General features: G+C 36.8%; 1 protein-coding gene across 1 annotated transcript in view; it reads right to left on the minus strand.

Annotated features, from left to right (window-relative positions):
- Positions 1-15,165, minus strand: part of ADGRL4 (adhesion G protein-coupled receptor L4) — a 139,900-nt gene that overhangs the window by 84,374 nt on the left and 40,361 nt on the right. Inside the window, exons 3-4 of the mRNA XM_075832889.1 lie at positions 11,454-11,606; positions 1,785-1,931 (exon numbers count right to left, since the gene is read on the minus strand). Coding sequence (XP_075689004.1) covers positions 1,785-1,931; positions 11,454-11,606 — 300 coding nt within the window. The remainder of the gene's footprint in view (positions 1-1,784; positions 1,932-11,453; positions 11,607-15,165) is intronic.

Consider the following 15,165-nt stretch of genomic DNA (forward strand, 5'->3'; position numbering starts at 1 on the left):
GAATATGTCTATAAGACATAACAGCTTACTTAGCTCTTATTGCAGAGGCATTCAATTATTGATATTACTACAGCTACTACTACTACTACTACTACTACTACTACTACTACTACTACTACTGCTACTACTACTACTACTACTACTACTACTACTACTACTACTACTGCTACTACTACTACTACTACTACTACTACTGCTACTACTACTACTACTACTCCTACTACTACTACTACTACTACTACTACTACTACTACTACTACTACTACCACTACTACCACTACTACCACTACTACTACTACTACTACTACTACTACTACTACTACTACTACTACTGCTACTACTACTACTACTACTACTACTACTACTACTACTACCACTACTACCACTACTACTACTACTACTACTACTACTACTACTACTACTACCACTACTACTACTACTACTACTACTACTACTACTACTACTACTACTACTACTACTACTACTGCTACTACTGCTACTACTACTACTACTACTACTACTACTACTACCACTACTACTACTACTACTACTGCTACTACTACTACTACTACTACTACTACTACTACTACTGCTACTACTGCTACTACTACTACTACTACTACTACTACTACCACTACTACCACTACTACTACTACTACTACTACTACTACTACTACTACTACTACTACTACCACTACTACCACTACTACCACTACTACCACTACTACTGCTACTACTACTACTACTACTACTACTACTACTACTACTACTACTACTACTACTGCTACTACTACTACTACTACTACTACTACTACTACTACTACTACTGCTACTACTAAAAATAATAATAATAATAATAATAATAATAATAGATTTACTAGAATTGGTGGTGATCTTTTTGGCATTTGAATAATATGACAGTAACATTAGTATTCCTAATATTTTCCTATATGTCCTATTGAACCCCCGCCCAAGTTCCATATAATACTTAACATTTCATATAGAAGAATACAGAGTTCATATGAGAAAGTGTCATGTTCCATCTTATGCCGTATTATAGAGCATTGCTTTAAGGTTAGAATATCTCCATAATTCGACACCATCTAGAAGCGCCATATGGCAGCACGCAAAGTGCCTATGGCTCCGTGATACATGCCTCCACACATGCTCCCAGCACACGGTTCTGCCGTGACAACCAGAGATTAGATAGTTGATCGTCCTAAAATGTGCGGGACAACCCAACTAATAGCGACTGCAGGTGGTTGAGTCGTCTGCGCTATTGATTCCATCAAAACAACGGAACGCTGTGACAACGGTAACAAACGGAAACCATAAGCAAAATTTCCGTCGCCATTGAGATCAACGGTGATGCAAATGGAAGCTAAGGTTTCCGTTTGCCTTTCTGTTGAGGGGTTCCCACAACGGAAAGCTCTGATGGAACCCCTCAATGGAAAGCAGCGCTGATGTGAACAGGGCCTTACATGACATCTATGATCCGCATTAGGCTAAAAAAGAGTAGAACTTGGCCAGTACCACAATAGTTTCCTACAAAATATCAAAAATATTTCATTTCAGTCCAACTTCAAGTCTATGTTTCCTCTACTTTTTTTTCTATCTACACAATTAAAACTATTTCGGAAAGTGCAATAATACCTTTTTGTTACCTATTATACTTTCTAAGTGTAATTATCTGGAATGTAACCTGCAGGAAAATCCTTCCTTTTGTAAAGTTGATGTAGTAATTAAATGACATAAAAAGATGGAATATTATTTCCAGCACTCACCTTGACAGTAAGTCCCATCATTTGCTTTAAAGTGCAAACTTCCTGAGGACGAGTGATAACCTTTCAGACATGAGCAATTGTACCCCCCGGGGGTATTTTCACACTGAGCATGGTCGCCACACTTGTTTTCGCTGCATTCATCTATATCTGCAAATACCATGACAAATCGGAGTTTAATGACATATTTACAGATTGTTAATCCCTCTACTCCCCCTTGTTAGTCAATGGCCGGTGGCAAAGACCCAGAATTGCAATTTTATAAGATATAAAAAAAAGAAACATCGTCCGCAAGAAAATTTAGTCTTTCTCCCCCTGTCAATGAGGTGTAGATTAGAAAAAAACAAAACAATTAAATGTTTCCCACATCACAATATTCTGTTTCAAGAGGATAAGGAGGAGACTGAAACATTTTTAGATATCTCTGAATTCAGCTGCTGACACTAATATTCATTTCTCATAAACCCCCTGAAAAGATGTCTCTACTTACTAATGTTTGTAATTAGAATAGGAAAATCCATAACTTAGACAAAGTAGGAAGTTTTTCTTATGAGTTGTCACATACGGTTATTGGTGGATAATTGTAGACTGAGCCGGAGGATAAATCGCAAACAAATAGACACTCACGTAAAGTATGGAGATAGATAGGTTTAATAATGAGAGCAAAAATGGTTGAGGTTTTATAAAGCTGCCATAATACATCATGACAATATGTCTGGAGAAAAAGTGGATGTGAAGCTAAATACAGTGGAAAGTCGATAGGTAAAAAATGTAAAAAACACTCCACAGGCATTTCATTATATTTGTGATCTCCTTATAGTCAAGGGACTCTTCTAACAAGTTGGGATTGTCCAAAGTGTCCCCCTTCTGGATCCCCAGCGATCATCTGTAATTTGTGCGGAAACCTGGCAATAAGTATTCTATTTCCCTGCAGCGCCACCACAGGGGAAATGAAGCATTACACAGTGTTCATTCATATCAACGGGATATCCATGTAATGCAGGGCAGGTCCTCCAAAACGAGAGACACTCGTTGTAACTGCTCTTCACTCTGGCCAAGAGGTGAGAATCCTGAACAGAGGATCCCCTCTATTAACCCAGATTTTTCTTATATGGTGTATGAAAATTTCATTTAATAACTTACAGTTTGGTTGGTAGAGTGGGGGCAAGTAGCAAGCTCAAAATGGTATCAGAGACAGGGACATGAGGTCCTTAGCAAAAACAAAAGGACTTCTTCCCAGAGGTGTGAAAACTCTTGGACCTTTTCGCCCTCAAGATTTGAAGCATTGCATTGGCATACTACTACTAGACCTGAAGAACGACCATTGGTCACTCATTTCTGGGTGTGGGTAAAAAAAAATTGTGACCTGTTGCTGATACGATGTAGAAACCATACTGTAAGGGTATGTGCACACGGTAGCAGGCTTTTACGTCTGAAAAGACAGACTGTTTTCAGGAGAAAACAGCTGCCTCGTTTCAGACGTAATTGCTCCTCCTCGCATTTTGCGAGGCTTCTCTGACAGCCGTAAATTTTGAGCTGCTCTTTATTGAGTTCAATGAAGAACGGCTCAAATTACGTCTGAAAGAAGTGTCCTGCATATAATGTATATAAGTGTCCTGCATATAATGTATATAAGTGTCCTGCATATAATGTATAGAAGTGTCCTGCATATAATGTATATAAGTGTCCCGCATATAATGTATATAAGTGTCCCGCATATAATGTATATAAGTGTCCCGCATATAATGTATATAAGTGTCCTGCATATAATGTATATAAGTGTCCCGCATATAATGTATATAAGTGTCCTGCATATAATGTATATAAGTGTCCTGCATATAATGTATATAAGTGTCCTGCATATAATGTATGTAAGTGTCCCGCATATAATGTATATAAGTGTCCTGCATATAATGTATATAAGTGTCCTGCATATAATGTATATAAGTGTCCCGCATATAATGTATATAAGTGTCCTGCATATAATGTATAGAAGTGTCCTGCATATAATGTATATAAGTGTCCTGCATATAATGTATGTAAGTGTCCCGCATATAATGTATATAAGTGTCCGGCATATAATGTATATAAGTGTCCTGCATATAATGTATATAAGTGTCCTGCATATAATGTATATAAGTGTCCTGCATATAATGTATATAAGTGTCCTGCATATAATGTATATAAGTGTCCTGCATATAATGTATATAAGTGTCCTGCATATAATGTATATAAGTATCCTGCATATAATGTATATAAGTGTCCTGCATATAATGTATATAAGTGTCCTGCATATAATGTATATAAGTGTCCCGCATATAATGTATATAAGTGTCCCGCATATAATGTATATAAGTGTCCCGCATATAATGTATATAAGTGTCCCGCATACAATGTATATAAGTGTCCCGCATACAATGTATATAAGTGTCCCGCATATAATGTATATAAGTGTCCTGCATATAATGTATATAAGTGTCCCGCATATAATGTATATAAGTGTCCTGCATATAATGTATATAAGTGTCCTGCATATAATGTATATAAGTGTCCTGCATATAATGTATATAAGTGCCCAGCATATAATGTATATAAGTGTCCCGCATATAATGTATATAAGTGTCCTGCATATAATGTATATAAGTGTCCCGCATATAATGTATATAAGTGTCCTGCATATAATGTATATAAGTGTCCTGCATATAATGTATATAAGTGTCCTGCATATAATGTATATAAGTGTCCTGCATATAATGTATATAAGTGTCCTGCATATAATGTATATAAGTGTCCTACATATAATGTATATAAGTGTCCTGCATATAATGTATATAAGTGTCCTGCATATAATGTATATAAGTGTCCTGCATATAATGTATATAAGTGTCCTGCATATAATGTATATAAGTGTCCTGCATATAATGTATATAAGTGTCCTGCATATAATGTATATAAGTGTCCTGCATATAATATATATAAGTGTCCTGCATATAATGTATATAAGTGTCCTGCATATAATGTATATAAGTGTCCTGCATATAATGTATATAAGTGTCCCGCATATAATGTATATAAGTGTCCTGCATATAATGTATATAAGTGTCCTGCATATAATGTATATAAGTGTCCCGCATATAATGTATATAAGTGTCCTGCATATAATGTATATAAGTGTCCTGCATATAATGTATATAAGTGTCCTGCATATAATGTATATAAGTGTCCCGCATATAATGTATATAAGTGTCTTGCATATAATGTATATAAGTGTCCCGCATATAATGTATATAAGTGTCTTGCATATAATGTATATAAGTGTCCCGCATATAATGTATATAAGTGTCCTGCATATAATGTATATAAGTACCCTGCATATAATTTATATAAGTGTCCTGCATATAATGTATATAAGTGTCCGCATATAATGTATATAAGTGTCCTGCATATAATGTATATAAGTGTCCTGCATATAATGTATATAAGTGTCCCGCATATAATGTATATAAGTGTCCTGCATATAATGTATATAAGTGTCCCGCATATAATGTATATAAGTGTCCTGCATATAATGTATATAAGTGTCCTGCATATAATGTATATAAGTGTCCTGCATATAATGTATATAAGTGTCCTGCATATAATGTATATAAGTGTCCCGCATATAATGTATATAAGTGTCCTGCATATAATGTATATAAGTGTCCTGCATATAATGTATATAAGTGTCCCGCATATAATGTATGTAAGTGTCCTGCATATAATGTATATAAGTGTCCTGCATATAATGTATAGAAGTGTCCCGCATATAATGTATATAAGTGTCCTGCATATAATGTATATAAGTGTCCTGCATATAATGTATATAAGTGTCCCGCATATAATGTATACAAGTGTCCCGCATATAATGTATATAAGTGTCCCGCATATAATGTATATAAGTGTCCTGCATATAATGTATATAAGTGTCCTACATATAATGTATATAAGTGTCCTGCATATAATGTATATAAGTGTCCCGCATATAATGTATGTAAGTGTCCTGCACTTCTTTTGACGAGGCTGTATTTTTACGCGTCGTCGTTTGACAGCTGTCAAACGACGACGCGTAAATGACAGGTCGTCTGCACAGTACGTCGGCAAACCCATTCAGATGAATGGGCAGATGTTTGCCGACGTATTGTAGCCCTATTTTCAGACGTAAAACGAGGCATAATACGCCTTGTTTATGTCTGAAAATAGGTAGTGTGAACCCAGCCTTTCCCTTACAACGCCTTTCAGAGATAGGTACATTTGCCACAATGTATGTTTTTGAAAAACATTTTTCTTCAAAAAAGTGTATAAAAAAAAACATGGTGTGATAGCGTCCCCACAGTAAATATTCTCAAAATATTGTCACCTACAATATATCCAATTTATATAAATATTCAATGGGATTCTAATAATTACTAGAAATAGCCACTGTAAAATTAAACCAGAATATTTTTAGATTTCTGTAAAGGAATGTCAATAATTTGGGGGCTTCCTCTGACAGGAAGTTCTCTATACAGTGAGTCATAGAGAATTACAATGACTTGAGCTGTGCAGTCAAAACCATTAAAACCGACTGTTTATTCATATTTTCCAGATCTATTGCATTAAAACAGTCGAGTAACAAAAATAACAGTCTGGAGAATTTCATAAGTTTCAATAAGTTGACCCGAAGAACTGAACCGCGTTCTGTGTGCATTTTTTCCCCCGTTCTTATAGTAGAAAAGGTAAAGTTGCAATGGTAAAATATCTGCATTCAGGCACTGAACTATTTATACAGCTTAAGGCCCCATGCACACGACCGTAAAAAATCTCCGTAATTGCGGTCCGTAATACGGTCAGCAATTACGGACCCGCCCGGTTTTATTGGCCGTGCACACCTTTCTGTATCGCTACGGATCGGTGTCTGTGCCGTTGAAATGTGCCGGAAATTATGGAGCATAATCAACCCGGCCGTGTGCACGAGGCCATAATCAAAGGTTTTATTTATTATAATTGTATTTAAATTCTATTTATTTATGTCTATATTTATTTATTTAGATTCTAATTTTATTTGTTATCATTTATTAGATATTTAATGAATTTATTATTTATTTATGTTTTTCAAAAAAATTTAAACGTGTTTTGATTTTATTTACCACATCCCTATCTATGTTTAAAAAATTATAAATCTGGGAATATCCCAGTTTTTACATTATCCACTGAGCCCTCACAATAGGTTGAAAATGTCTTTAATTTTTTTTTCAGCTTGTGCTGTGTACACTGGGGGCAGGATTACAATGAAAGCTAACGCCTGTATTAAAAAGCTGAAGGCAGAAAGCAAAGGGTCACCCTATTGGCAATAGGTGATGGCGACAGCTCCCCTCCTCCCCTCCCTGCACAGTGACCTCTGCACATAACACAGAGCATGCCCACTACACTCTCCTATATAAGTCAATCAGTAAGGTTTTTTTCTCAGATGTCCAAGTACCTGCTGTAATGCAAATCTCAGCAACTCAGGCAAGACGACTACCCCAATAATAATCATGTAAAGCAAATGGAATAAAGTAAAATTTACAATCAGAAAAAAAAAAAGAAATTAGAATAAAAGACTATGCTGCAGGATACACTTTAAATTTGTACAAATAAATATAGTGATACATTTCCTTTAAGATAATGCAGTAGTAAACCACAGGTAACGCAGGATAATGGCATCGCTCCCAGTGCCAAGTGACAAACTCAGCCCTGCTGCATTGACAAAATCAGCTCTGCTGCATCAGTATAATACTATCAAGTGTAGTTTTCAGAATACGTTCAATGATTCCACTCTTGGTATGGTCTTAGCTGGGGAAAATTGCACAACGGCGAAAAGAATGCAACGTACTGTGGATTCCTCGCGTCAATGAAGTATTGATTTCGCTTTGTGAGGATGAAGTGCAGTCTGCAATCAGTACTGAAGTCACTTTGAGCTCATAAGAAAGCAGACGGCCCAAGAAGTTAATAAAGGTATTTATGGGTGGAGGGATGAAGAATAGTCCCGTTAATACCAGGCTCGGAGAGATGTAAAAGAATCTATTGCATGTCAACATTGGGATCAGGTTCGTAGAGTTCTCCAGCAATCCATTCCCTCATGTTGAGTCCTTTCCTCTAGTAATACGTTCCCCCATTACCCATTTGACTTTTTTAATGTGTCAGCGTTATACTTTATCCTTGGAACATTTCAGCTTTGCCGGCCAACTCATTTCTGTCCTGTCCAGAGGAGCGTGAACTATTGCGCATCCACCGAATTGGGTCGAAAAAGTTTTCCCCATTCAGAAACAATAAAATGATTTGCAAAGTATTGTTATTGATTTTACTGCCACTATATGTTTGAAGTCCAAAGTTTTGTGTGGCACTACCCCCTCCCAATTCTTCACCCTTTGCCAAATAGTAATTCTCAGACTTTCGTAGCTTTTTATTCTTGGGTTTGGAACCACTTGTTAGTTCACAAAAATGAATGCAGTAGATTACAGAATAGAGCATTCTCGGCAGGGCTGACCATAGGGGTTGGCGCATCAGTTACCCCTGCTGAAGGGGGCGCCACACATGGTCTTAAACATACGATACCCGAGGCTTGTGCCTACCAATCAATTTAATATTATTTGTATGGGAGTTTGTTTTAGACATTGTGTATCATTGTTATTACATTACTCTATGCATGGAGCTATTATTTGGGCACTGTATGGGGGTATTATTTGAGCATTGTATGATGGTATTTGAGCACTGAATTGGGGTAGTATTTGAGCACTGTATGGGGTATTATTTGAGCACTGTATGGGGGTAGTATTTGAGCACTATATGGGGTATTATTTGAGCACTGTATGGGTTATTATTTGAGCACTGTATGTAGGTATTATTTGGGCGCTGTATAGGAGTATTATTTGAGCACTGTATGATGGTATTTGAGCACCGTATGTTGATATTATTTGGGCACCGTATGGTGGTATTATTTGAGCACTGTATGTTGGTATTATTTGGGCGCTGTATAGGAGTATTATTTGAGCACTGTATGATGGAATTATTTGAGCACTGTATTTGGGGTATTATTTGAGCACTATATGTTGGTATTATTTGAGCACTCTATGTTGGTATTATATGAGCACTGTATGTAGGTATTATTTTAGCACTGTATGTAGGTATTATTTGGGTGCTGTATAGGAGTATTATTTGAGCACTGTATGATGGTATTTGAGCACCGTATGTTGATATTATTTGGGCACCATATGGTAGTATTATTTGAGCACCGTATGATGGTATTTGAGCACTGTATGTAGGTATTATTTGGGCGCTGTATAGGAGTATTATTTGAGCACTGTATGATGGTATTTGAGCACTGTGTGTTGACATTATTTGGGCACCATATGGTGGTATTATTTCAGCACTGTATGTTGGTATTATTTCAGCACTGTATGTAGGTATTATTTGGGCGCTGTATAGGAGTATTATTTGGGCACTGTATGGTGGTATTATATGAGCACTGTATGTAGGTATTATTTGGACGCTGTATAGGAGTATTATTTGAGCACTGTATGATGGTATTTGAGCACCGTATGTTGATATTATTTGGCCACCGTATGGTTGTATTTTTTCAGCACTTTATGTTGGTATTATTTCAGCACTGCATGATGGTATTTGAGCACTGTATGATGGAATTATTTGAGCACTGTATTTGGGGTATTATTTGAGCACTGTATGTTGGCATTATTTGAGCACTCTATGTTGGTATTATATGAGCACTGTATGTTGGTATTATTTGGGCGCTGTATAGGAGTATTTTTCGAGCACTGTATGATGGTATTTGAGCACTGTATGTTGATATTATTTGGGCACCGTATGGTGATAGTATTTGAGCACTATATGTATGTAATATTTGAGCACTTGTATGGGGGTACTATTCGAGCAATGTATGTTGGTATTATTTGAGCACTGTATAGGGGTATTATTTGAGCACTGTATGATGGTATCTGAGCAGTGTATGGGGGTATTTACAATGTTTGGCACTGGTTCTTAAGCACTGTGCAGTATAATATGTTTTTAGTCTATAATGGCACTGTATAGCATTGTTATGTAGGTAACTGTATGGAAGTATTATTTGGCCAATATATGGCACTGTTATTTTGGCACCATATTGTATGGTGATGATAATTAGGCACTTTGTAACAATATTTTTTACACTGAATGACATTATATCCTATCAGAAGAAGCCACACAGGGCATCATATTATACAAGGTCGGCCCTGATCTAGGCAATCCTAAACAAAGCACAAATTTCTTTCCTGGACTCTAGGCTAATAGTTCTAACCTACACTGATACATTATAACAGAATATCAGCTATGTGAGCAGGACTAGGTCAGGATAATTTCAGTTGTGTTAGCAGGACTAGGTCAAGACCAGTTTTCAAATGTTGAATATCTATCTATCTATCTATCTATCTATCTATCTATCTATCTATCTATCTATCTATCTATCTATCTATCTATCTATCTATCTATCTATCTCCTATCTATCTATCTATCTATCTATCTATCTATCTATCTATCTATCTATCTATCTATCTATCTATCTATCTATCTATCTATCTATCTATCTATCTATCTATCTATCTACTCTCATATCTATCTATCTATCTATCTATCTATCTATCTATCTATCTATCTATCTATCTATCTATCTATCTATCTATCTATCTATCTATCTATCTATCTATCTATCTATCTATCGCACTAGTTTTCATAAATCTCCTTTATGCTAAACCGTTTGTTTCCATCGCTTATCCTTTAGATTGAATGTTCTGAAGGCAATGTATGTTTCTTTGCCCTATTATATCCTGTAATAATGTATTTGCTTTGTTAATCTAAATTTGTTTCTAATTGTATTTGTGTTTCACTTATGCAGCGCTACAGAATGTGACGGCACTATACAAGTCAATAGTAATGATGAACAGTTGAAAAACTCAGCTCTGCTACATCAGTAGCCTGGGTTACTTGTATCAAAACTCCTGTTTGATATTTGGTTTTATAATAAGAAAAAAAACAATAATCTATCTGCGGGGGGATTTGGGATGCAGAAAGCTTCCATAACTATTCAATTATTTATTAAGGTCTTGGTTTTGTAATATATGAAAGTTGTTTTTTTTCTCTTGATGTGAAAACTGTTAATATTGAATTGACGGGCCAATACTCGGAGGAGCAGATCTTAATGCATTAGCAAAATATAACATATCATGTAATAAGAATACCATCTGTCCTCCAGATGTGCTGAAAATTCTCACTTCAAAGGCCTCAATTGTAAAATATTAAAACCCCTGGCAATATACAATGGTGTCACTTGCTAATACTTTTCATGTGTAATCCTGCTGCAACATTGATGCAAAAAAGCAGCAGATTTATGAAAGACCCATAAAGATGCTGCATGGAATATCAATGCCTCCAGACTGGCACGATGTAAGTGTTTTACAATGTGATCTATTGCTCCCCGAATGCTCATTTATTCCCCGGGTCGGACCATAAAATTGGATTGGATAATATTAATAATAGTATTAATTAAGATTAATAATTGATCAGTTAGACTATGGATTAGGAAGAATAAATGTGTAGGAGACTTATAAAAAAAGCATAGCCGCTTACCCCGGCAGAACGTTCCATCATTGGTCATAAATCTCTCCAGACCGCTGCTGGAAGCGTAGCCCGGCGCACACATACAGTAGTAGTTGCCTTTGGTGTTGGTGCAGTTTGCATGATCTCCGCAGATGTAGGTGGCATTTTGACATTCATTGTCATCTGAAAAAAAAAAGTAATATAAACAGATGAAAAACAAATTATATAAAAATATTTTTTTTTTCTTCACATTTTAAGCACATTTTTCAAAAATAATAAATCAAGAGGGCATGATCAAGATTGATGGAGGCCCGTGTCCAATTTTTGGGGAGTAGGAAAATGATGAGTGCAGTTGTACCACCAGTATCTCCTGAATAATTGAGCCTTATACTGCCCAAATAATAACACCTTTCAATGGCAAAATGACATAGTTCCTATGGCTCCATGTGCCGCTATATGGTGCCTCTGCCTGGGCGGACACAGACGGCAGAGGGCCCCTGTGCAAGTACAGTATATGGGATTCATGCTCTCTAATAGCTCATCATAGAGAATCCCCTTATGTTTCTCTCTAACAATCCACCAGTAGTTGTGAGATGGAGACAGTAGGAAGCTGCTAGCTGTTTTTAAGGTGGTAGTTGGCCCACTTACCTACTGGGCCCTCGTGTGGCTGCACAGGTTGCACCAATAGTATGTCCACCTCTGTGCCTCTGTATGGCACCGTGTTCTAAAGAATATCTTTATAATTGGGCATCCCATGGAGCATGCCACAAATTTTCGACTTCTGTATGCCTTTGTATGAAATACAGAGGTCAGTAAGGCTCCATAGATTTTTATGAATGCCGTACTGTATTATGGTTTGTATAGTGTTGTAATATGTAATGTGTACATGAGCATTATAGAGGTTTTGCCAAGATCGACAATTATCACATATCCACAAGGTAGGTGATCAATGTCAGATCACTGTGGGCCCTACCGCTGGGTGACCCACCATTCGCTAGAACGGGGGTCCCGAGCTCCCAATTTTTCCTAACCACACAACCACAGTGGGGAGCAGTATGATTGGAGCGGCGGTCAAACATACGCGCTGCCTCTTTATTCAAAGTCAATGGGACTGACATAGATAGCCAAGCATAGTCATGTGTGGTACCTTCTATTGGTGCCCCCAAAATGGTATACTGAAATAGAGTGTACAAATACAGTCATACAGTGCCTAATTATAAGCACCGAACAGTATGGTGCCCGAAAAATAGTCCCATACATTGGCCTGATAAATATTCCATACAGTCGCCTAAAAAACAAAAAAAAGGCCTTACCACAATATACTGCTAAAATATAATACTGTACAATGCCACACAAGTAAATACCTCCCCATACAGTGCTCAAATAATACCAACATACCGTGACCAAATAACAGCTCCATACATAAAGTAATGTAATAACTGTACGGTACAATGTCTAAATAATATTGCTATACAATTAATAATGTGGGGCGATGGCACAAGTTGCGGGTGCATGTTAGTCCATGAGTGGCACCCCTTTCAGCAGGGGGAACGAATGCGCCCAGTTTGCACACACCTAAGGCGGGCCATGGCCGGTACATCCCCCAAGTTTCCAGCACCGGAGGCGCAGCCCTTTCTCTGTACGTACGTCTGCCAAGCACAAGCAAAGCAAGCGAGGATGATGCCTAAATAAATACATAGTGCATCCCATTCCTCAATATTACATTTATAATCCCCTGTCTGTAAAGTACGACAATCAATTTCAATAGAAGGGAAGATCTTTGCAGACACAAAAAGTCACAACAAGCACATAAAAAAGTACTATAATGAGCACAGTCGCTAATTGTGGCACATATGTTTTGCTCACATGCACCAATAACTTTTAAATTATATTATTTTAATGCAATAAAACTAAATAACAATGACCATATGTCACTTGCGCTGTCACCATATGCCCACAAATTTCTCAGAACTTGTGTAGATGGGGAATATCCGTAAATTAATTCTTGACATAAAACAGAATTTTATGACTTCTGCGACTGTAATATACATTTCTTTACAGTCATAGCGGAAATATAATATTCATATTATGTTGTGGATTCTAACAGAACAATGATTAAAACAATGGAACAATAAATTTAAATACGCCGTGCCGGTGCGCGGAAAACAAAGCGCCTCGCAACAATAGTATCTGGTTTCAGTATGATACAAATACAATATTCATTCTGATACAAAAAATGCTGATTTGGTTGTAATTGAATAAATAATTTTATGAAAATGACAAAAAAAAACAAAAAACTCAAACCATTGAAATCACCAGAAATTTGTTCCTGCGCTAGTATTTAGAAATAGGGACCTAACAGTGGGCAGTGGATACAAAGAGGGGCATTCATATGGGCACTCTAAAAGAAGGACGAAAACATTGTGTTGTGCCCTGATCTGAGAGGAGATTGCCTTAATGCCAGCTCTGTATGTAATAGGACTTTGTATGGAATAACACAATGAATGTACAAGTCTGTATTGAATATATGAATTGAAAAACAAAAAATGGAGCAGCTGGTATTTGTTCTTTATTCCCCCGTTTCGCCGGCTCTTTCCATGACCCTTGGGGCAAATCTCCTTTGTTCTTGCTAGCCTTTGTTTTTGCTAACCAGTATCGAAGGAGATGTGACTCCTCTCTCCAAAGGCCTGGTCTGCGTCTATGGTATGTACCCCCTTGCTCCCTATTACTTATGTAAATCAGGGGTTACATTCAGGTACAGTATGGGCCCATATATGTATATATGCGCTATATTGGGAATCCGCTTGACTAATAGAGCAATACAGTAACCTAATTGATGTGCATGAAATATCAAATTGGTTTGGGTTTGTTTTAAAAAAAATTAAATAGGTAAAGAAATAAAATAAATTATGGCTCTACCTAAAAAAATATAAAAAATGATATATGTGCAGTATCATATACATATGTTTACAGTAATATGATATATATGTAATACATAATATCTATTGGTTACGATAGATAGATAGATAGATAGATAGATAGATAGATAGATAGATAGATAGATAGATAGATAGATAGATAGATAGATAGATAGATAGATAGATAGACAGATGATAGATAGATAGATAGATAGATAGATAGATAGATAGATAGATAGATAGATAGATATGAGATAGATAGATAGATAGATAGATAGATAGATAGATAGATAGATAGATAGATAGATAGATAGATAGATAGATAGATATGAGATAGATAGATAGATAGATAGATAGATAGATAGATAGATAGATAGATAGATAGATAGATAGATAGATAGATAGATAGCAGCGGCTAGGCACAGATGGTATTTAGACGGCAGGTGATGCAAAACGTGGCAGGAGTTACCAGGCGTGGCAGATGACACCAGACGTGGTGTAAGACAGCAGGTGTAGCAGATGGCACAACACGACTCCAACACTAGAGAGGGCACAGGAACAAATACAGCACGGGATACAGGATACATGTAGCACGGCACGGGAACACTGGGAACAGGATAGGACTAAGGGACCATTTGCAAGACTAACATAGGAATACAAACAACGCTCAGGCAAGGAGTGAAAGGGCAGGGTCCCTTTTATAGTCCAGAGTGATCAGGGCTGATTAGTAACATTAGTAACATTTTCCATGTGCGCGCGCTGGCCCTTTAAGGTCAGGCACGAGCGTGCGCGCACCCTAGAGGCCACATCAGAGCGGAGCGGAA

This window comes from Rhinoderma darwinii, chromosome 7 (genome assembly GCF_050947455.1).
Source record: "Rhinoderma darwinii isolate aRhiDar2 chromosome 7, aRhiDar2.hap1, whole genome shotgun sequence".
NCBI lineage: Eukaryota > Metazoa > Chordata > Amphibia > Anura > Rhinodermatidae > Rhinoderma > Rhinoderma darwinii.